The sequence below is a fragment of the Ctenopharyngodon idella genome, chromosome 19 (genome assembly GCF_019924925.1).
Source record: "Ctenopharyngodon idella isolate HZGC_01 chromosome 19, HZGC01, whole genome shotgun sequence".
In the NCBI taxonomy this organism is placed as follows: Eukaryota; Metazoa; Chordata; class Actinopteri; order Cypriniformes; family Xenocyprididae; genus Ctenopharyngodon; species Ctenopharyngodon idella.
The window spans coordinates 3,465,980-3,491,499 of record NC_067238.1 but is presented as its reverse complement, the minus strand read 5'-3'; the positions used below and the strand labels follow the sequence as shown (position 1 = coordinate 3,491,499).

Sequence of the window (25,520 nt, the reverse complement as noted above, 5' to 3'; positions counted from 1 at the left end):
CTCACTGACCTCCATTACATCCCAGAGGAAAAATTTTATTGCTCAGGGGTCACTTTTTTATAGTTCGAGAGACTTAATTGAATTCTGTTATGTTCTATTGTTTCTCATAAAATATTTTTTTTCCTAAATAATAGGAATTTGTTGACATACAGTAAGAGTATAAAGAGACAATTGGATAATAAAGATAATAATTAGAGAGACATAAATAAATGTGGGTGCATAACCTTATGATTCATATTGAAATCTAAGACTTGAGTTTCTTGGCAAATCTAAGCACACTTGAGACTTTGTTCAGATCTCTTCTGAAACTTGATGTCCACATGAAATCAAAATTAACTCTATTTACTTTATTAGCACATTACTAGTGGTGAACATTAATCAGGGGAAAAAAAGTTGATGTAATTCTTAGTCAAAATCTAAAAAAAAAAAATTCTTGGAATGATGTTCCTTCTCTTATGACATAAGTTGTATGACTTGTACAGTCCTGCCCTCAATTTACTCTCATTCAGTTTCACTCAAAATGTCAAAATACTGTAAATTCGGTCACACAACTTCTGGTTCACTAAGACTATAAAGTGCATTGTTGTCTAAAAGAAACAACTGAGGCATTAAAGCTTTCTCATTTGTGATTTTTCTTTTCTTAGTCATGAATCTTTAGACACACAGGCAGAAAAAGGCGTTCAAGTTTTTCCAAGTTCTCTTTTGTTTTATTTTACAGGCCACAAGATGAGCAGATACATCATTTAAAAAAAGAAATAAAACTGATATTTGCTTGTCAAAAAATATTATACAATTTTTTCAATACAGATTTTTGTACAGCATGAAACAGAAATTAACTGTAATAGAATCATGATCTTGTAATATAGATGAATGGGATACAGGAGCTCCATACCATCATCCACAAGCCCAACTTTATACCCAATAAATATAAACTGTGTATATTATATTATTGATAGCCAGGCATTGAAAATACCAGGGCACAATTTCAATTCATTTTCATATTATTTCAGGTACGTCACTGTGCTCCACACACACATACACACTCACACACACACACACACACACACATGAAGCTGAGCACTGAAGCAGACGTGGGCCAGCAATCAAAAACACAGTTGGATAACAACAGATTCCTGGCCACCTCAAAAAGAACATAAAGATGGGAATGAAAGCGGATGAAGACAGGGCTCATTGTCCTTGGCAGAAAAGAGAGACAGTGAGAAAGAGGGATGGCTATCTGATCGGGCTGTGTGAGAAACACTGTAGAGAGCCACTTGACATTTGGCCTGATTCAAACAGCTCTGCTGAGGGAAGCTACTCTGACAGACACTCTCTCTCATGCACGCACACCATCTCTATCTGTGAGGGCTTTTTTTTTCTTTCTTTCAAGCAACCTAGTGCCGTCCTTTTCAACTCGCTCTGTCAGCTTCTTCTATCTTTTTTAACCGCCCTCTCCATTTCTCTCTCCATGTACGTTTTTCCTCATCAAAATTTAAGTAGAACAAAAAGCTGAATCCAAGTCATGTATCTGTGGACAGTTTCAGTCTCTGAGAAAGCACCTGGCGGCATCTTTTTAAAAAGAAAAAAGGAGGGGGGGTTGGGGTGGGTGCACTTTACGCAACATCAATAATGGTAGACAAAAGCAAATAAAGAGACAAAGAGTGGACAAAATAACCTGAAACACCAAACACAGTATTAATATTTAGGACCTAATAAAAGTTCTTCCACAACTTAAGTTCTTGTTGGAATTCTAAAGGAACAGACTTCTCCAATTCTTTAATAATGATGGGGGTGGAACCTATTCTTTGTGCTCTAGAACATTACATGCAAATTCAAAAATGATTTGGTGATTGGCCATGGAGAGCGACTTTACCCTCGCAGCCATGAAACCACTCTTGAATTTGTTTAGTAGTGTGCATGGAGCAATTATAATCCTGTAATTATGAAACACTGCAGTGTAGACAGTGCTTTACAATCTAATTCTGGAAAATGCCTTTTGTGGAGACTTTGTCAGAGAGGTGCTAATTCATATATTTTTGATGCTGTACTTTGTACGTTTTCGACCTCTGTTTGTCTTTGCCAATGCAGTTTTACTATGTTTGGCATATGCTATCATTATTTTTGATCCTGTCTCCCTTGACAAAACAAATAATTTAGCAATTTTTGACATGGATGCATCAGCAATTCCCATACAGACTATTCAGCTTTGAAAGCCTGTTAGTTGTCTCATGTTTCTTCGAAACGTCTCGATTCAAAGTGCTAACTGTCCAATCTCTTTTATACCTGACATGTTTTGTAATTGGCAATCAACCTAATAGACTCTGCTTTGTAGCTATATTCATTCTGATCCTATTCCATGTGGTGTTTCCATTACTTTGTCCATCCCTATCTAGTGGCCATAATAGGATACTGGAACTTGTATCTCCACTGTATGCATAAATGTATCCCATATGTTTCCTCCAACCTCACCAAGTCATGGAATAATTTGAAGAGTCCTTCCCTCTGAATCCTTGGTGTTTTATTACATTCAGAACGAGAAAATACACACTTGCACTTAATTACTTGAGTCTGCGAGATCACTGGATAAGGACAACATGATAGGGGAAGTCTGCAAAGAGAAGATAGCACCCATTTTTTGCTTGCTGACTGGATTAATCAACATGCAGTTCACTAGTGTAGGACACAAAAGCTCTGGAAGATGGTGGAATTGTCAACTTATGACCTCAAATATGGGACACCTTCCTTTTTGCAACCTTGAGGTAGCACTACCATCCAATATTTACTGAGTCAAGTTAGTCAAGCTTTAACCCATTAAGGATAAATTTCCAAATTTCAGAACTGTATTAAATGAACACACAGTTAATGTGGGTGAACAAAGCTTCAAATTTGATCAATCATCATTGATTACCTAGGGTAACACAGACAGATAATAAAGGATGCTATTGTAGCCAAAATAAAGCCAGTGCATTGGCTGAAGAGCGAGAAAGGCTGCCACAGAGTAGCTAGGCCGAGGTGAACCAGGAAAAAGCTCTGCACAGGATGTGCGGTAGTGTTGGATCGTTCCTTATTTCATTACAGGGAAAGCTTTATAAATTCACAGAATGGAGAGGAAGGGGGCATAGTGATAATATTTGCATTTCTCCTTTTCCCCCTCTATCTCTCTATCTCTGCCCTCCCTACCTCCTTCTAATACCCCCTCCCCCTGCCCCCCACTTACTGCAGAGTGACTTTAATCATCACTTTCGCCAAAACACATTAAGCCGTTGTGTGTCCGGGGGAAAAACAGCCCTGCGCACTCCAAGCATCACATTCTATTTGCAACAGTGATGCATAGCTGGTGCATTACTTTGGAGATTAAAAAGGATATGCTGAATATCAATAGAGTGTGTCTGATGGATGACTGTCCTGGCCCACAATAAAGGGACATCCAATAGACCTCCTTGGGAGGAGGTGCGTACATTTACCAGTGAAAAGCAGCTCCACACTCAGACGCTCATACACCCGCACACATTGACAAATGCACAAATGACAGCACAGACACTCAGACAGCTATAGCAACTGCTCAATCCTGTACTCATGTTTAGTAAAACAACACCAACGCTTAATTATTTATTTACTTTTTTGTTCAGGAAGGATAACAAAGTCGTTTGCATACATTAAACCCAGGCCAGCGGACAATGTGATTCCTCCCAGGTCGCGGGGTGGTCGTTACAGCATTGGAATGGATGGCGATGTAAAGTGCTTCAAAGTGATGAATTGAGCACAAACTGAAGGACATGAACCACAGAAAGGACTGTTAGGGCGCTATGAGATTATTCCACAGCAGGGTAAATGAAGTAGAAGGAGGGGGGTGGGGATTTTAAGGGGATGGGCAAGGGATAATTATGAGTCCAGAATCTGACATCACCAAAAGGGAATCTTGGTCAATTTGTTCATTTGAGTTCCCAACTTGACCTGCTGCCCTTCAGAAGGCTGTATGGTTGAATGTTTGCCTGTATGTAGGTCCACAGTGCCCCCACAGTTCACCCAGGCACCCAGCTCTGGCTGTTGTGTGATTGCTGAGGTCCTGCAAACACCCCCATTCCCATTCCCATCCCCAAACCCATTCCCATGCCAACGCCCTGTGATAGCGACCCATCGAAGTTAAAGTCCATTCCTTCTGTTGAGTCCATGAAGTCATTCAGGAGGATGGATTCCACATCGCAATCCAGACTGCTCTGGTGCACATCCATTTCCAGCTCAGACTGCAACCGGTTGTGAGGATCCTGGTGATGGTTAGCTTGGTGGTTGCCATGGTAATTAGGATTCTGTGAAGTGTGGTGGTAATACCCCTGCCAGGGTTCTGTCATGCCCTGATGGAGGTGGGAACCTGGGTAGGACTGATGACGAGGATGGGGTGCTGAAGCCAAGCGACAGGGGTCTTGGGGTACATCCAAGACACTGGCAGGGTTAGGAGGCAGGGCAGTGGAAGGAAGGTGAGCACGTGACCCATAAACGCTGGGTGATTTGTGATTGTAGGGTTGCAACATGTCATTGTTTACCCTGGGAGAAAGGTCTGGTTGTCTGGAGTTGCTGTGTTGCAGGTGATTGTGCATGTGGTTGGGATTGGGACTAGCGTTGAGTTTGTGGTCATGAGATTGAACATAGTCATGGCCACGGTGGTGTTTGTGGTGATTGTAGTCAAGACCTGGGTGATGCTTATTATGAGCTTGATTGGGATTATGATGATGGCTTGGATTTTGCTCGTGAGTTACTCCATGGCCATTGTGTAGGCTTTGACTGGAATTGCGATTGTGGCCATGCTCTGGGTTATGATTGTGATTCTGGCTGTGATTGTGGCTCTGATTGTGGCCATGAGAGTGCACAGCACTGTTAGATTGTGACATAAGTGAATGGGACGCTCCTCCTTGCCCCACAACCATGTCCTTACCACAGTATTGTGGCCCTCCAGCAAGCAGACTTTCAAGGGCATTGTTCTCTGAGTATGCCCTAAGGGCACGCTGGAAGCTGGTAGGCTTGTTTTCCTGAATTGTCTGCATAGGCGTATGATGCCTAAGCATGCCCATGGATGGTTGGCCATAGACTGTTCCACAGTAGGAGGTCTCTCCTTTGGGTCCAGGGCCATAGTGATAGCCATTGCGCTTAAGCGGTAGAGGCTGAGAGTAGCCCTCGTCCAAGCTGATGGCTCCAGTTAGATCAGCTAGGTGCGGGAGCTCGACAGATGGACAATGTCCGCCTGTTCCCAGGGCTGGAGATCTTGTGCTGGTGGGGCTAGGGTAGAGTCGTGGGGAGGCAGAGCAGGATAGTCCTCCTTCCTCTGGTTCATCAGGTTCTGTCTCAGCCAGAATAGGAGACAAGCATCCACTTAACGTTGACGCAGAGGAACTTGTTCTGGAGTGGAGGTCTGTCCAGGCATCAAACTCTTCACCCCCAACTCCCATTACTCCCTTACCCGCTGGACTTCCATGTTCCGGCGAACCTTGTATTCCAGGTCCTCCAAGCTCTCGGCCCATTCCCACAGCTCCCGCTCTCTTCCTGCTGACTCGGCCTCGGCTCTTCAGGTACTTAGTGCCATTGTCCATGGATACAGCTCGTCTGCGGGGTCCTTTACCCATCTTTCCTCCTTCTGGGTTAAGCATCCACCAGGAACTTTTTCCTGTTCCCTCATTTTGAACACGGATAAAGCGAGTATGTAGGGAAAGGTTGTGTCTGATGGAGTTCTGTAGAGAGAAAACAGGAAGAAATAAGATTGAGGCATTAGTGATTTTGATTTGAGGATTTAGTATTGTGTGTCTTCAACTTATGTAGAAGATTAAGATATTTAAACACCCTTTTTCAGACTAAGGCTCCCTGGTAGATAAGGGAGACTGAGCAGGGACCCCCTGTTACATATTGTATAAAACTATGCATTGTATAAACTAATGTCATGTAGTGTCACTGTACATTTTAGGCCTAACCTATAATAACATACTTCACCATATATTTATATTTATATTATGATACATACATTGCAGAGCCAAAATAATCATTGATGATGTACAAAATCGTTGTTTAATGCATATATTTACACTTGTTGCACAAATTAAACAGTAATTGATGCACACCCCCTGCAGAAGACCCCTGAACTATGGTGTATTAAAAAAGATTATTCTAACAAATGTTTAATGGTATACAAGTTTGTTTTTTGTTTTTTCAAGGTGTATTCAAAAGCATTGTTCAAATCAACAGATATTCTCACAAGAATTATGCAAGTTCCTATAAAAACTCTAAAGCAGTTCAGGGCACTCATTGCAGGAAGAGGTGAAACCCCTCTTGGCTGCTCAGGCAAATCAATACTGTAAGCAGACCAGCTCCTGCACGGCACACGCTTTCTCTGACTCACGCTGCAGCTAGCCAAGCCAAGTCCACACGCACATCAAACCGTAGTCAAGGTTACCCAAATGAATCACACGTGGCAACCTGATCACAGACGCCTCTATCGATTGCAGTCTTGGGGAAATATGAGGGAAAGCCAGAGAGTGAGACGAGAAAGCGAGAGCGAGGCGTGATTTTGGCACGCTAGAGATCCTGGAGAAGCACCAGACAAAGGAAACAAAAACCAGAGAGAGAGAAAGGCTTCAGTGATACAGATGCAACAGAGAAATGCATCTATTAATTTGGTGTACAACAACAATGGAGTCAAGAATGTTAATGATAGTTACAGTCTCAATGTGAATTGGTCAATATATTGTTCCAGCAGTGCAATATAGCATCTATGAAACACTTCACATAGCTGTTGTGTATATTACTGCACAGAACTTACAGAAGCCCACTATTAATCTCTGTTATGTCTTCTGGATTTAATAAATACAATTTTAATGAAATTATGTGGACTTGATTTTATTATTATGCATTTTAATAAACCAATAAGACACTCAAGGCTGTGCAATATTGTAAATAAAGTCAGTCACATTTATAAATGTCACAGCAAAAGCTTTTCACAAAACATTCCGGTGTGCATCATGTCTAATAATGCACTTCATATATTCACAAAATAGCAAGGTCTTCCATACCTTATACCTTCATTATTTCAGCGTAAAGACTGCACTCTCAATAGCATGTTAAAAGTATTTATCCACTTCCTTCACACATAAATAGCAGAAATAATTAAAACCAACAAGATTTATAAAATAATTTGTATGTGTTATAAAAACCTGTTGTAATCAAACATTTTTATTGATTAGTTTCTACTAAGGTTGGAATGGATTCCTAATTTTTTGATAAGCTGGAGAGAATGATGTGATAGGCAGGACATCATAAAGAAAGAAAGACAGACAAAAAGAATGAGGCCAACAACTCTGAGACAGTACAGCATCAATACTCAGAACAGACTGGAACAGCATGTTCCTACCCATCCCTGAAAAAAGCAACAGGGCCAAATCCCTCAATCTGCTTCTCCCTGTTGCATGCTCTTATCACAGTACCCTTGTGTTCACACCATGGTCATGCCTAAAATTCCTGGGACCTGGGACAATATTTATGCTTGGTCCCCTTTCCCCCAGATGCAATGAATAGGCTATACCATAGAGGGCCCTCGTTACAGGTCCCAGGACAATGTTCCAAGTTGTCCATCCCTGACAACAGGTCTGGTACGCATCATTCAGAGAACTCAATCTGATCTCTATATCCCTCTCAGCTTCTCTTTCTTCAGCAGGAAAACCATAATCTGTCCATCAAATTCTCAACATTACCAACAATCCATATAATGTGTTGACATGTGTACACAGCAACAGTAATGTAGTGCGAACTCCGCTCCTTACAAACACACAGCGTCTCTCCCTCTCAAAGCTACAAAGCCTTTTCACACCCTACTTCACTCAGATTCCCTCGTTCTCACACTCATTCATCTCTTTCCCCGTGTCCCGCATCTGTTTATCACTCTCTTTTCACTCGCTCTCCATCCCGCAACAAATCACACCACTAATTTCATTCACCTGCTCTGACTGAAGAAAAAAATTCAAATAAGACAAAACAAATCTACTTCCTGTCCCTCAATCATCCACAATACAATTACGCTTCAAGTGCGTCTATCAGCCCATCTATACTCCATAATCCCCCATCGCACCCCTTACGGAAAGCAGCCTCTTGTTTTCCGTAGTGATTCTGAGAACCATTACCGCTCACATGAGTGGTCAGATATCAGTCACTGAAAAGAGCCAATTACCTTGGCAAAATTTACACTACAGCTGGATATCGACTGTAAAGCAGGCTAATCTTGGAGAGCGTGCTGTTTCAGTGTCACCTCACACCTGAGGGGCTAATTCTTCCCCCAACACCAGTGGCAGATTTGCTGCTTTTTGCGCCGCTCCCATTCAGAGCGGTGAGAAATTGGATAAGCAAGATGTATTTACGTCCCCTCACCCCCCAGGAAGGGGCTTTATTCTCCACCGGTTATTCTGCCAAATTACACAAGCCCCCGTGCTGGTGAAAGAGCCAGATGCTTCCTGGGCCGACTTAATCAAAGCCAAATTGAAGCACGGTGTCACGAATGGGAACTGCACGCCGAAACGACCTGCGCGAGGTGATCTGAGCGCGACGCCCTGACAGCTCCGGCAAGCGCGCTCTGTTGCAGGGGTAACCATGACTACTGTGGAAACGGGAAGAGAGGAGCTATGTGCGAGAAGCGGGGGGAAGAGAGAGGCAGATGCCGTTTGATGCTGCAGGTAAACTGCAAACAGCCTTTCATCTCTGACAGTCAGACGACTCGCCCAACTCGCAAGAGAGCTTCAATCATCAGCAGTCACACCGTCGCTTGAGCTGTCTCAGAGGAACAGTGATTAGCAAGTCAACTATAGGCTGCATGACTTCACAGTAGCTACCAGCACCCCGCCACTCCACAGATCAGCTCACCAAACAGCCGTCTACACATGAGCTTGTAGAAGAAAGCTTGCATTTTTAAAACATGACAACTTTCAAACTTGAAAGGCCACGCGTTGTCGTTTAGTCTGTGAAAAGATCCACTCTTTGCCCTTAGTGGCTCCATTAAGATGGGGGGAAGAGGTAGAGCGCTGGGTGTTTGATGCAAGCAGATTATTCATGAAGTCACAATTGCTGTGGTGGTGCGGCCTGTGGTGAGCGTTATAAATAGCAGGTCTGTGGTTTGGAATTTGACCTGGACACCTTCAAGCTCTTCTACCTCTGAGTCATTTGCTGGCCAGCCATGTAGCCTTCTGCTTATGACCTGCTTTTTCTCTCTGATACACAAAAACACACTCTCTGCAACTATTCTGCACACTGTCACATCTGCAGCTATTAACTTAGATGATACTTTTCCACCACAAATTGTAACAACTACAAATGCAGACAGTGAAGCTCACTGCCACCTGATAGAGTCAAGTAACGTCTACTAGTGGGCAACAGTTACCTCCAGTATTTTAAACACCCTGCTAGTTATATACACACGAAGGCTGAGCTTCCAAATAGAACGTAGTGGAAGAAATGTTCAAAACACAGACCTGACATACAGACACTTTCAAATATGCCCGGCAAACCGGAAAAATCTGGCAATCAGGTTTAATCCCACTCCAGCCTGCATAATCCAGAGAAATCTAGGGCTAATCCTGGTTAAATCTGGCGGCCCCTTAGCTGATTATAACCCCTGGAACGCAACAAAGTAACAAGGATTGAAGGGATCATATGTTGGCCAGGCATGAAGTGTGTAGAGAAAGAATGATGACGGGCGTAATAATTGGCATTGAGATCAAATTGGAAAAAATGAGGAGAGTTTCATTACATAACTACATAGACCGTAGATTAGATTCAGGGTACTCCTTGAAGAACTGCCACATTCCACAGATAGGGTAAACTTTGGTTCATAAATAACTACAAATCAACATTAGGGTTAATTTAACTTGTTACTTGCAACTGTGTAACTCATTCTGGAATTTTTTATAACAGAAAATAATAAAACAACTGACTTTCAAGCATTATTTCGTACCCTATTTTTAGAAAGAGGCAACTAAATGACATTATTCACAATTTAAGATTCTATTTTTTATTTATGGTTTTTGTTAAATTGAGGTTTATGAACCAAGATCATTACCTATTTGACCGCCTGGCGCCATTGGTCGCCTCTGCCCACTTGTTTTCGTGTTAGCCACATCTGCCCACAAGTCATAAAAAATGCTGCTTCTACATGGAAAGTTCAGCCTTAACAATTGCCCTGACACACCAAAAACAAAATATCATACAGTGAGAAAGGGATGGATTCAACACTTGCATTAACACAGTGGTTTGTTAGTGGTTGGATCTACACGCTAATGGAAAGACTTGGGAGAAATCAGAGAGAAATTTTGTTTGTATCCAGAGAGTAAAATGTAAGGAAATATAAGAGTAATACGTGTTACAGAGGGTGTACAAAGATGTCATAGTAAATAAATCTGAAAAAAGAAAGATCCCTAGTCAGATAATCTTCTCCCAATAGTGGATCCAAAAAGGAGCTTTATTCAAACGGTGCTATGATACAGTGTTTTAGTCCACTATTCATTGATATAGGCCTTGGATTAGGGCCCTTGGATCAACTTCACTATGGGCAATGAATGGGATTTGGAAGGATCACAGCTCATTTTTCACGCAAGGTCACATAAGTCACTAAGTGCCTAAGATTTCATTCAATTTCTGAGCAGTACAAAAGGCCACATGTATGGTAGTGTCTACATTTCAGTCTGAAAAAAAAGACAATGTGTAAGACGCTATCTTCCTCAAAGTTTTAGCAAACTATTTCGTGCAGCATTTGCCAAGTGATCTGTTTCTCATTTTAAGGAGCGTTCTAATTTACCGAGCAGACTCCTCTGAGTATTCAAGGCAGCGTTCTGTTTTACATTCTGCCCAGTGTTCTATTCGACGCGGTTCGGAACGCACGGATCGTGTGTTGGGGGATTGTTCTGTCGAGCATTCTTGTGCGCTCGCAGGACTGGAAAAGCTGTTTTCAGCCGCGTTCACCCATTATTTATTAATCCATTTCACACAGCCAGCAGTCATTATGCATGCTACTGTCAATGGGTATCTCTCTGCCTCGCATTTATTTGATAATAAGCACAAGTGGGGTAGGAGATAAAAGCGCTGACTGCGTTCATTGTGCGAGAGGGAGAGAGTGAGAGAGGACTCCTGCAGGCGAGGAGACTTAAAATGAGAGTTCTGTGTGGGAACAGGGCGCGTCTGCTAAGCCTGTCTGGAGGCAATCGATGGAAATTAGCCAACGCTAAAGATGCACTTCCTGTGAGTGATGTCACGGGCGGTGCTTGACTGTTTGGGGAAAAAGAAAGAACTCACAGGCGATTAATGGGAACAGTGGAGAACAGAGAGAGAGGTGTGGGTAATGTGACGAATGGAGCAATATGAAATTATAGGATCGAACAGTCCTAATACATGCTAACAACATTATTTCTGGTTAATACACAATGTATTTTATGTATTAATTTGTTCAGTAAAACATTATTTGAGTTTGTGTTGTTCTCTTAGTTAGAATCTTTATTTACGCACCCACATGTTGTTCCAGTCACATCTGTTACAAAACACCATAAAAGGGTTCCATACATTTGACATGCTACAGTCTTCTAAAGTCATACAATATGTATCTGTGCTAGTAACAGACTGAAATTTTGTTATTCCTCGTTATAAATAATCTTCACCCAAACGTTTTTAAACCTTAAACCCCACTGGTTGTTGGGTGTCATAACTGAAAGTGATGTGCCAGTTTGAATAAATGGAAAGTTGCAGTAGAGATTATGCTATTTGAAAGCTGTAATAGAGATTTTCTGACATGATCACTGTTTTCTATACAATGTTATAATATGGAAAAGAGCTTTGTAACAATCCTTCGAAAATCCTCTTTTGGTGGTCCTTGGAAAAAACGGATGACATAAGGTGAGTAAATAACAGAATTTTCATTTTTGGCTGAACATTTAATGTTTTGTCTTCAAATTCGACAAATTAACTAAATTAGACATTGTTAATGATGGAAGCCCAGCATTCATTTCCTAAAAACAGAGCATTGCCATAATTACAGCCAACGCTTAGGTGACAGAAGGCCTCTCTCACCGCTTGCTTCCCTGTGGAATGCCCACCCACCAGAGGGACCAGGGAGGAAGGGAGGGGCTGCGTCTGGAGCTTTAGCCTAACCTGAGAGAGGTAGACTGGGCACGGAAAATGAGCCGGGGCCCCTGGGGGCCTGTAGGTGGGAGCAGCCAGATAGTGTGCTCCATCCCCTTGGACCGAGCTCTAATTGGAGCTGCTGGGCGAGCCGGGCCAAGTTCCCTGGGAACGGGGAGAGCCTGAGGGAGGGAGGGAGAGTAGGAGGAAGTGAAGGATGGACAGATAGAGCAAAAAGAGGGGAGGGAGGTTTAAAAATAGAGCAGGCAGATTAAGGAGCATCTGAGAGCGGTGCAGGGGATCGGAAAATCCGCCCTGCATGCCAGAGCTGACCAGACCTTCGGGGCATAAAAGCCAGTTCTTCGCCATTGCGTAGCAGGGCACAGCATAGCACAGCCGCCCCCTGGCATACGTTTGCCCGGTCGTCGCGTGGCATGCAGCCCAGACTGGGGCAGCGCTAAGAGCAGCGTTAGCTTGAAATGATGACGATCCCTAGCTAAGCTTTCACACAACAGGTGGAGAATACAGACACCTGTGGGAGATCGCACAGACTCAGAAGAACCGTCTTACACCTGGGTCTTATGCACAGATGCACGCTTCTTGTTGTGATATAAACTTTGCTGTGATAAAACAACATAAAATAATATTGAATAATTTACACACTATATCAAATTATTTTATTAGTTAGTACTTGTGTCTTGTTTTCCATTAAAAGGATCAAAACATCCTTAAAGCAAGATAAATTCACATGAGAAGCAAAATTGCATAAGATTTGAAAACTTGCTTTGCTTACCCCATTGGCAATGTTTTTCTTCTTGTTTTAAGCTCAAATATAACCAAATTTATTTTATACTTAAAATATAAAAATGTAAGAAAAATTAACATCTAATTATTTTAAGATTTTTAAATGTTTTACTGAAACTATACAGAGTGGGTCTTGATGCACAAGTAAAAGAACTACATTTAAGTAAATAACACAAAAATTGACAACAATTTCTTTTTTTTTTTTTTTTTTTGACTCAACTACGAAGGTAAATAGCAGTGAATAAATGTATAGAGAGAAAAAAAAAATGTAGGCTACTGATTCACATTGCCGTTTTTTTGAAGTCTTTTGTGCTGTCGCCTTTTCCGCAAGCAAAAACCCAAGCATGAACAACTATGACTGACTTTATCATCGAGCACAAAGTCATCCTCTGTTCTAGGCAGAGCATGCACAATTAATTAGTAAATCATTAATTAAGTCACGCATCGATTATTTCGGTTGCAGGGCGTGGAATGAGCTGATCGCTTTAATCAAACCCCAAACAGATTGGGAAGCACCTGGTCACATGATTGTTAATTAAAACCTGCTACGTTAATGCGTTTAAGATGTATCCTTTAATATTGAAGTTCATGTAAAAGGACAAAAAACTCATATATATTTTGAATACACAAAACAGATTTGATGCTCAGTATTAACTCCCCAAAAAAATCTTCACAATGAGACATAGCACATAAATATGCGCTCGGTTACATACATGCATGTGCGCACACACACACTTGTGCTCTGTTAGCCTGGCACATAGGGTCCGCTCATTACAACAATGCCAAGCTACCGGTTGCTAAGGAGACCTGTGGGAGAGGGAGTGATCCTGTTGCTATGGCAGCAAGCCTGCTTCCTGCCAACTGTCTTTCCCCATGAGACCTGACCATAGTAGGCAGAGAAAGACAGAAAGAAAGAAAGGAAGACAGGGAATTGAATGTAGGAGAGTCGGAGTGCGTGTGAGGGTGTGTTGGGGGTGTAAAAGGGGTTATGGGTATGATGTTGAAAGAGAAAGACTTTATAAAGAACACAGCAAGCAGGGTAGCAATGGAGGAGGGGTGGCAGACAAACCACAAAACCAGGGGAGAGAATGTGCTGGGAAAATTGATAGAGTTCGAAAGAGGGAAAATAAAAGAGGCGCTTGTAAAGAGACTGAGCGAGGACGCCTTCCGGAGCGCCATTTTCAGGCGCTCTTTCCCATGAAACGGCTCGGCGGCTTACCGCACCGCGTCCTATTGTGCTAGTCCGCCGGCGACTGCACAAGATGGCCGCAAACTACCTCTAATTGTTCAAAGCGAACACTCCAGCTTGCTGAACGTCACCTCCCAGCATGCACTGTGTCGTCAAGCGACCCGGCCCTGCTCGTTAAACTACCGTAAAACTCGCCTGGCTTTTGGGAAGTTTCTTAAACCGGATTCTGTGATTCCTCATTAAGCGCTACAGCACATCGCAGCTCGCATTTATCAAATCACCTGATATAAGCGACGTGTCATAACAGGTGTGTCTGATAAAAGACTTGACAGAATACAAATTAATTATGCTGCACTGCGCAAAAGATTCATTAAACAACATATTCAGGGGAGACACAAGAAACATCATCGCAACAAATCAACACCCCTGTAAAACGCAACGGTGCTGCTGTGGAAACAACATCCTGGAATGAGACAGTGACAGAAAACGTGGGAAGACGAAGAGAAAAGGAGATGATATTGATCAAGCTTAGGAGAAGAGGGTCAAATGAGGAGAGAAAGCTGAATCTGGATCCGCTGTCTCAGATGTAAATTTTTTGACTGCTGTTAGATCACAATTGGTTCCATACTGCCTTGCTCTTCTGCCTTTGTGAGGTTTTTCGGTTTGATTACGGCTCTCATGACAGCGCTGTTTAAATGAGAGACAGAGGAGCATTGGCACATATTCTCCCATAGATAAAGTGGGAATAAAGTTGGTTTCGGAAGGAGGGGGCTCTCGGAATTCACTCAGAGACAGTTGAATCAGGCTGTTAAAGACATCTATCTGTCTCTCATCCCTCTGTCCGGGTCTGTTTCTCATTCACAGGGAATGTGGCGTCTGTCGAGAACGGGAGTCTGGCCTTCCACATGGACACACACACACACACATATTCGTTCATTTGTTTATGCACACATTTCGAGACAACCATTATTGATTTATTCATGGATGCATTTATTTCCAGAGCACAACGTATCTGCCATGCCTGATCCCTTCGGTTTTCCAACCTCTTTATAGGGGTTGTAGGGTTCACTTGGGATTCTCCCATATTAGTGGTCTCTCTAATTCTACATGAACTGCATTCTGCTGTATGTCTGCTTATTACTTCTTCCCATTTGCTTTCCATCATTCCACCTTCATTTGTTCTATCAAATGCGACAGAATTGCAAAAAATTTTCAAATACATTTCCCTGTCTGCCATTGGTCAGTCAACAGATAGCCCAGTCCACCATTGGTTGAGCCGGCTGCATTTCAAAAACATCATACGTCTAAGTAGATCATAGCGACCACTCTACTAATGGTTTCTATAGTCAACTTTGGCTTGCGATGCTTTTGGGAAACACAGCCCTAGTCAGGATTCTCAAATAGAGCAATGTTTTGAATGCTCTACTGAGCTTTTTTGAGGAAAATCAACCTACTGCATGGATGGCTTGCTTAAAGTTTTCTCTGCATATACTGTACAACACCGAAAAACACACTTCATCTTTGAGTTCTCAGATATCTTTAATTTACAAGTTCAAGTTTCAGATGTTTCTCCTAAAATTCATTTGAAGAAATAAAAATAGACACAAATGAGATATTTTTTGACATTTACTAAAAGTATAGAGGTATACAATGAATTAGCAGCTCAGGCTATTTGATGACTCCATATTGAGACTTTTGATTGCAGACTATCTTTCTAAATCTGAAAAAATTTTGAGACATTTTAGAGATCTCTTCTGAAAGTCTAGAGGAGACACATCTGAGATTACTTTTGAGATATTAAGGAGATCTCATTTGTGTTTTGTCTCATTCTTTGGTCTGAATCTATGGGAAAATGTAAGGTAGGTCCACATTTCTTCGAACAAAGACAGCCCAATTAAGTCAGTTTGAGTTAGGGTCTGTGCGCTGGAGAGAGGGGCGGAGATATAGAGCGGCGAAGAAAGAGGCAGTCCATAAAAGCAGTCTAACGAAGGGGAAAAAGGAGGGAAAATAGAGGAAGAGGGGTAAAAGAGGAGAGCTCGAGCGACTTTGTAGCCGAAGCGAAGCAACTTCTCTTTTTTTTTTTTTTAGCTCCTCAATGGGAAGACATATGAAATATTAATAACAGCTCTAGCCATCGACTTCAGAGGCCCGCGCTAAAACTTAGTGTCTAATGAGACTCAGCTCATGAATTGCTAATGAGGATGCTTGGAATGTGTGTTTTAAGTGTTTGTGTGCGTGAGCGTGTGTGTTGCAATGGGGGGGAGGGGTCATTTGGTTGTGTGTGTGTGCTCGGGGGTGTGTATGGGGGGGGGGGGGGGGGGGGGGGTATGAGGAATGTGAAGTCTTTGGGAGACTTAACGGAGAACTTCATTAAAAAGCTGAAGTCTATATACACACACACACATACACACAGAAACACACACACACTGAGAATATTCAACAGCCTCACATTCATACACACTCGCATATCACTTAATATACGTCTCCCAAAGACCTATAGACAAAAATATTTCTTGTAACCAAACAGTGTATGAAACATATAATCTCAAGAATAACCACACATACAGTATAATGATGACATTTTAAATATTTCATTCAAAAACTATGACATTACGTGTTATCTAAAAAAATTATCTTTATTTTTATTATGTAATGGGTGTTGCAATTGACTGGGATGTTTCTTTTGACTATGTTACAAAAATGCTCCAAAGCTTCATCAAATTCATATATTCAACACACTACTGCATTATCATTATTCGATGAAAATATTCAAACCTTGCGGAGCATTCAAAATTTTAATATGCACAAACGCAAATAAGATTTGAGAGTTTCAGAAGAGAACAGAATTTTCAGTGTACACCAACTTAAATTTCAGTCTGTTTGATAAAAAATGTCATGACTTAAGAAGACTTAAAATAGCACATGGTTCATATGAAGGAGTTTTATGGTACTTTCATAGTAATTTTTTGTCATTTTTGAAGTTCAGCAGTCTCAAGACTCCTAAATTACACTTAAATTAATTGTAAGAACATTAACATCTCTTGTCCTTAAGTAAACAATTATATGCATTTGGGATGATGAGGATGGTGAGTACATGATGGTTCTTTTCTAAGGGTACGTTTACACGACAACGATATGTTTAAAATGGCAAAGTTTTTCATTTGAGTTTTCCGTGTACAGGCGACACCATTGTCAAAACGATCCCCATTCATACGAATCTGTGAAAATGACTAAAAACGCTGTATTCTGCTGGCAGGCCATTAGATGGCGATGAAACACTATAGACTGAACATTTAATGCGCATGTGCATGACGTAATCATTTTCAAAGATTTGCGTTTTTGTTGTTTACACAGAGACCGTTTTCAAAAACTTGCACTTTGCACTTAAAAAGTTTTCTGTTTTTAGTTGAAAATGGTGTTGTGTAAACAGCCACTAAATCTAAAGCTGTTCTAAAACCTTTTAATAACAATATGACAAATATGATCTTCTCAAGCAGTCCAGTGAGGTGATTGACCATATGAAATTTATTCTCTTCCAATGAGCAGTAAAGTCTCAAGATACAGTGGCATCAAGTGTTGAGGCATAAGACACACAATATGACCCCGCTTTTGACCTCTTCCACGTATTTCAGTGAGAACACTCAGGAACACTACTATGTATGAGCCTATGTCGATTATCACTGTGTTATACTGCTTCACGCAGCTTTCAGTACACTATTTGTGATTTTTTGTGTGTTTTCTGGCACAATTATGCGAGTGTGTTAGCATGCAGCATTACAGAGAGTCTGAACTCTACATGTGCTGAACTGCTGAGGTCTGCTCTTGCACATGTGATGGAGAGATTTTGTGTCAGTGTGGGTTTATTCATATATTCTGGATAAATGTTGGACTGCGATATTCCTCTCTTCTATATGTCTATGTGTGAGTGTGTGTGTCTTTCCGCCTGAGTGACGCTGTCGGTGGGCATCGCTCAGATTCAGCTCGGCAGGCCGAGCAGATCATTAACAGAGACGGGAGGAGAGAGACTGGCTGTGTTCAGAATGGAACACTAGCATACTGCTTACTACATAGTATACAATTAATATATATATTTTTTAATATTATATGAAACGGTACACAGCGATAAACATTTAAAAATTCTTTGTTTTGGCTTTATATAAAAATGATTAACTTTTGTTGTATGATCAAAAAAAATGTCAGTTAAGTTAAATATCACAGCTGTTGTATTAATTCTGGTTCACTGGACACACATTGGTCACACATACAGTAATCTGCACATTGTACTCCATATTTATATACTGCACATTTTGGCAAATGAAGTAGGTCATTCGAGTATTCGAGTATATATATAAAATAGTAGGAGTAGAAGTAGTGTGTCATTGGCTTTGGGCTTCTCATTATCTGTCTTGAGAGGAGAAGAACGCAGGCTGGCCAACTCACTGTTCACAGTCACGCAATTACAGCCGCAAACACACAGCCGTCTCTCCACATATCCGTCCATTTCTCAAACTCATTTCAATTTATGTCTTTGAGTGTCTCCCAATCACAGGGTTTAATGTTTCTCTGTGTCTTTTCCTCTGTATAGCTCTAACTGGCTACATTCTGAATACATCTTGCTGAATTATGCAATATGTATACTGTGCACAGTATGCAAATTTTCTATAAAATTTCTTAAAATGTGCACTACTGCTCAATGTTTTTTTATTTTATTTATTTATTTTTTTTATTTATTTTTTTTTGAAAGAAATGAATACTTTTATTTGGCAGGGACGCATTAAATTCATTAAAAGCTACAGTAAAAACATATACATTGTTACAAAAAAATATATATTTCAATAAATGCTGTTCTTTTGAAAAATGTATGTAAGCAGCACAACTGTTTTCACCAGTGATTAAAAAATGTTTCAAGAGCACCAATCAAATTATTAGAATGATTTCTGAAGGATCATGTGACATGAAGACCATGAAGATCATGAAGACTGCTGAAAATTCAGCTTAACCATCACAGGAATAAATTACATTTTAAAATATATTCAAGTAGAAAACATTTGTTATTTGAAATTGTAATATTGTTTCACAATATTACTGTTTTACTGTATTTTTGATCAAACAAATGCAGCCTTGGTGAGCATAAGATACTTCTTTCAGAAGCATTTAAAATTCAAAATAAAAGTGATTTTTAAATGTTTGAACAGCCACGATTTTAACATCTTTAAATTGACTTATTTAATTGGACTGCTTTATGTTAAGACATTTTGTTTATTATTTTATTATATTATTATTTTATATTATTATATTTTCATAACATATTTTCAAATAAAATACTATTTTTATAAGAACAAAACTAAAATTTATTACAAAATAATAATGATAATAATAATGTTCATAAGAGTTAATTCATTTGTGATTTGTGACTAGTCAAAAAACAAATACAGCATTTGTGTTTGCATGGGGGAGGGAGTACAATATTATTTATATTGTTGTTAGCTGAGTGTGAAACTATAGCTAAAGCTGCTGTCGTTTATGTTTTATGGTAATATTTGATAAGTATTCTTTCATTTTGTAAAAAAAAAAAAAAAAAAGTCATCTTGTGAGGTTATCAAATGAAATAGTATGGTATTCACAGTTGAAATGGCATCACTCAAGAAATAAGGCTCCTAAATCTGTCTGGTTTTGACATAGATTTAAATCATTTCAAACAGCAAAACGGACTGTTTCAAGTAGATGTCTGTCTCATTTCAATTCTACCACCCCTCTTCCAACAGACATTTTCCTCTTTTTAATTCCCTCATGGTTTTCTTTTCCATCCTTCTTTCATTGGCACTAGTTAATACGCAGATTAATGTCACTATTAACACACTGATGGAGTCCGATGGCAAGCCATCAAAGACAATAAAGATGCCTAATGGAATCCAGGATCTGATGCAGTCAAAATTTGGGGTGAAGCTATAAATCATTAGGGATGTTAACTCAACCAATTAAAAAAAGTGTGTGAATGTGTATGTTAGAGCGCTAGAAAAAGAAATAAAGAAAGATTTCATTCAAGCTTATTGCACAGTTATCGCAAAGAGAATGAGAAAATTACGACCTCAAATGAACACTAGAAGGTTTAGTTCACCCAAAAATGAAAATTCTGTTATCATTTACTCACGCTCCTGTCATTCCAATACTGTATGACTTGCTTTCTTCTGTGAAACATAAAAGAACATATTTTTAGAAATGTCTCAGTGTTGTGGATGCTTTCATACAATGGAAGTCATTGGTCACCAGAACTGCTCTTCAAAATATCTTCCTCTGTGTTCAGCAGATGAAAGACATTTAGTCATTTAGGGTTGGAATGACAATAAGGTTAATAAATGATGGCAAAATTTTCATTTTTGGGCTAACTATCCCTTTAAGTGACATGTTCAAGCTTCCTATTCTATCATAATTTGAAGGATCCTAAAGGATCCTCTAAAGCTGGGTGCACACTGTTCAATTTTTTCTGTTATTTACAATTGTTGCGTGAAGGATATGATCCCAGTGGAATCTTGGGTAAAAGCCAATGTGAACTGTATATACCAAACTGTATGATTTACAAAAGACTTTCATCACAATTGACCACATGTACTGGGTAGTCAACATCTTATAAAAACATCTTCATTTTTGGTAGTCTGACAGTCAACAAAGTGAAGAAAAAAAATTCACAGTGGATTTTACCTCTGATTCATTGGTCACACTTGAAATAGAAGGCCAGGTGAAGCACACTGTATCGTGGGATACAGTATTCCACACACACTTTGCTCTGTTGTATGGAAAAATTTAGTAGGTCATCTAGCTATTCCACGCATACAAAAATTTGTTTAAGGCACATAGTGTGGATAAACAGAAATTCTTAAACTGGAATTTTCAATTTATCTTGTTTGATTCTTATAGAATTCTCCTTTGATCCCATTAGAATCCTTTAGGATTGGTTCCAAATAATAAAAATTCCAACAGAAATTTTGTATTCATTACTTTATGAATTTTCAGAAAGAAAGAAAAATTATGAAAAGAGTGTAAAAGATAGGGAAACCAAAAAATCCAGAGAGACACTGAGAGAGAATGAGACTGTCGAGCAGGGAGCGAGACACAGGGAGACGTGCTACAAGGGTTCATTCCAGGCTATGTGTCGTGTCTGAGAGTTAGCAGTGACATGGGCAGCATATTAAACGCTTGGGCCTGCATCCTGACCCATTTTCATCAAACTGACAAACAAAATCCACACACTGTCTGCTTCATAAAAATATTCCTCCACACGGACACACACGCTTATCTACCATTTAGGTATGCAAATAAAATATACCAGCCAGAAAGTAAAAATTCAAATATTTCAGAGTGAAATATGCGGAGAGAGAAACAGTTTGCATTTTCTTTCCATGACAAGAAATACTTTTGAGAAACATAAAGAGAAAAGGCACCTTGATCTCAAAATATACTGCTCTGAACAAACTTTCCAATTCTGAATGAGACCAGCGAAATTCTGTAGGATGAAGTCCAACTGACCATCGATAAATACATAGCTAAGATTATTCAATAAACTCATTTTTTAAATAACTGTCTCCTGCTTCCTGCTCTTCCCCTCTCTACGTTAACTGCTTTTGGATACCGGACAAAACGGATATCTTCTGACAGGATCTGGTAAAGAGAGTGGATCCAAATTCTTGGTTTGTCTGGCAGGATCTAACATTTGATTAAGCAAACTATTGCTTGATTGTTCGTTTGAACAAACCCCTGATGCTAAGCTTTAGGGTTAGAATAACTTTCCTCACACTGTTTGTGTTACAGACATGAATGATACTTCATATAATTTAGCTAAGTAAAAGATTTTTATAAGCAATTAGGTTTGATTTTTACCTGGCAAGCGATAACACAGATGAAGAAAAATGCTATAAACTTAAGGCCTGTACACACCAACAAAAAAATTCAGCACAACATCCAATCTAATTTTCATAATGCAATTTGTCTGTTCAGATCAATGTGTAAAAAAGGCAGACGAACTGAATGAATATGCAAATTCACTCTCTGAAAGCATTTTTAGAAACTCAAAAAATATCCATTTCTGACACCCGCTTGTCACAGAGAGAAGTACAGAGACAATTCAGTTCTGAATTCTTCCGCTGCCATTCGCTGCCGCTTAGCAGAATACTTTGTTTGTTAGCGCTACCAAATTGTAGTGTTATGTAACAGCAGAGGTTTTGGGCATGTGACCCAAGGTGCAGTTCTTATTGGTTGGCCAACTTTCTTTACAGTGGGATGGAAATAAATTAGAACACCTCTAAGTAAACAAAAATTCTGTTGCATTTGCAGCATGTGAATGTCCATGTCAGTCTAAACAGACACATTAACAACCGTTCATTCAAATTAATTTGTTTATCTTGCCAAATTTTCACACAGAACATCTTGGCGTGAACAGGGCTTTACATTGAAGTAAACCAAACCAAACCCAAATTTCTAGAAATATCATACTTGGAAAAGGGCAGTAAGTCTACACAAAACACTCTGATGGCAATTCGTAACTATTTTACGTTTCGCCAATTTGGTGGCTAATTCATTTGAATGAATTCTCATTTGTGCTTTTTTGTACAATCTGTGTGTTTTTTCTAAAAATTATATGTTTTCGTGCAATTCACATCATACAAATTCATGCAAAATTGTGAAATAGTTATTAGTTAATAGTTATTAATAGTTATAGTTTTTCCTGTGAGATCAGGTTGCACGATGTATCATTTTAGCATCGATATCGCGATGTGCGCATATGCGATAGTCACATCGCAGGATGTGCGATGTCTAGCATAGGGATCATTAATCCGTATGGACCAGACACCACAGTTCAAAACGCATATGATTTTCGGATTAATTTTAACCATCATACAGTGAGAGTTCATCATTTTCACGTGTTTGAGGTCCTGTCAGTTGTGCGCGTTGTTTTCTTTGCGCACACACAGAACCACGCAGACACACGTGAACACCGAATTCCGTTTACTTTTGCGTCTGTTTTTGCTTGAACGGACACATACTGTACATGCAAAATTATGTCAAAATGTCCGTCTCTGCGAATATCCTTGTAAACACAGTTTCTTATGGCTTAGGTGACACAAACAAAGAAAACGGATGTGTATCATTATATTGTATCTGCACATTCGGCCTTAAAGTGACAGCAGCCTAATATTCTTGCTGCTTTCTGTGTCATCATGAATTATAATAAACAAAATACAAAGAGAAAATCACTTTTGCAGCTTTAACACGATTAATTATGTTCAATTTGTGAAGACTATGCAGTTTTATTTGATTATTCATTTTCTGTACCTGAAAAATATATAGCACTGCATGTTTCATTTAAATCACCCTAATCATTCTAGAATTATTAATTCTTTCCAAATAGAGCTATTCAAGTAATCTGGTGAATTTATTTTATATCGCAAAATCACAGAAAAACAAAATAAAGCAATGTCAGTTTTTTACAATATCATGCAGCCCTAGTCTACACACATTTCTGCAAATTTTAGCCTGCAGATATCTCATGGCCTCATTTCCACCTCTAAATGACACATAAAGACAAAAGCTGTGGTTCATCACTTTAAATGTCACTCACCATACTCTTCCTGTCTAAGTTGGTGGTTTTTGTCATGAATAAGCTGCAAAGTGGACCATACTTGATGTCGATAGTCAAAGTTTGCTCTTTGAGACTAGGGTCAGTCATACACTTGAAGGTGCCTGACTGGATCTCGAGTGCACCAGTGAGCCGCACTGGCAGGCTTTCCTCTGCGCATGCATTAATCATGGCTGCTCTCCTCTCGCCCATTACAGCTCATCAATCTCAGTTTGCCCAGCGCTCCGGTGGGGGGGAATCTTATGAAGATCTGATTAAATATGTAAGCACCTGATAATAGCAGCACATGCCAGGCTTCAGAGTCAATTGTCTTTAATGTGTACAGGCTCTATAAAGTCATCTAATAGACTGTGGTCAGGGTCAGAGGTCATGAAGGCGCCTGTCTTCCTTGATTCTGATGCTAAACCACTATGGGCGGCAACACCAGGTGAAAAATCATGCCAGGGAATCTGATTACAATATATGGTCAACAGCAACATTACTGGAGGATTTTTCTGAAAGCACAGGAGCTACAATGGAAAAGGCGCAAGCAGCCACGTGACACTCGAGGATGTGTGTGAGCGTGTGGAGGCTGGGAATGTGTGTGTGTTAAAGAGTGTGTGAGCAGAGCTTCATGGCTTTAATTAAGGTGGAATCAGAGCAGGATCTGTGCTGCCGTGATAACGAGCCTCATCTGAATTATTAACGAGAGCTGCACCCCCCTGGACGTGAAATCCCGTCAGACTGTCTCTCACACACGCAAATAAACAATTCCAGAACATGCATATAATAATGCACAAATAGTATCTTGTGTAGTACAAGACATCATGTATATAATATTTATGGATCATCAAACAGTTATATATATATATATATAAAATGTAAAAAAATGTGCCCGGTGCAGATATACGTTGGATGGGTTTATAATAAGTGAGACGCTCGCGTTCACTCCAGACAAGAGTGTTGGCTACTCAGTTGCTTACTCTCATGACACAAAGCAAAACAGCTAAAAGTATTTCTAATATGTTGAAAGTAGCCTACATTTACCTGTTGAGACATTCCTGCTCAAGCATACATAAGAGCTCTTTGTGTTGTTTGTGATGCTACCACCTTCCGTATTCAACTTACGAAGAAAGTGTAATGCCTCTCGCAGTTCAAAACGCTTACGCTACATCGTACGCCTTCCGTATTCAACTTACGAAATAAGCGTAACAGACACGACATCAGTTGAATATGGAAGGCGGTCTGGCAGAAGCTAGATATTTTACTTTATAACTTGTTAAATAAGGATATTTTTCTTACACAAACATATCGCTTCAGAAGGCCTTTATTAACCCCCCGGAGCCATGTGGAGTTTGTTTATGATGGATGGATGCACTTTCTTAAGTTTCAAACTCGTTGAAATGCCATATATACAACTATATATACACCGATCAGGCATAACATTATGACTGATTATCTCTTCATCACGGCACCTGTTAGTGGGTGAAATATATATGGCAGCAAGTGAACATTTTGTCCTCAAAGTTGATGTGTTAGAAGCAGGGAAAATGGGCAAGCATAAGAATTTGATCAAAATTGGTCCAAGGCAGGAACAGTGGTGAACTGGCAACAGGGTCATGGGCGGCCAAGGCTCATTGATGCACATGGGGAGCGAAAGCTGGACCGTGTGGTCCGATCCAACAGATGAGCTACTGTAGCTCAAGTTTCTCAAGAAGTTAATGCTGGTTCTGATAGAAAGGTGTCAGAATACACAGTGCATCGCAGTTTGTTGCGTATGGGGCTGCA

At 40.0% G+C, this 25,520-nt stretch overlaps 1 protein-coding gene across 1 annotated transcript in view; it reads right to left on the bottom strand.

Moving 5' to 3' along the window:
• Positions 1-685: 685 nt before the first annotated feature.
• Positions 686-25,520, bottom strand: part of foxo6b (forkhead box O6 b) — a 35,882-nt gene continuing 11,047 nt past the window's right edge. The window contains exon 2 of the mRNA XM_051873533.1: positions 686-5,720. Within this exon, the coding sequence (XP_051729493.1) occupies positions 4,023-5,720 (1,698 nt within the window). The 3' untranslated portion in view covers positions 686-4,022. The remainder of the gene's footprint in view (positions 5,721-25,520) is intronic.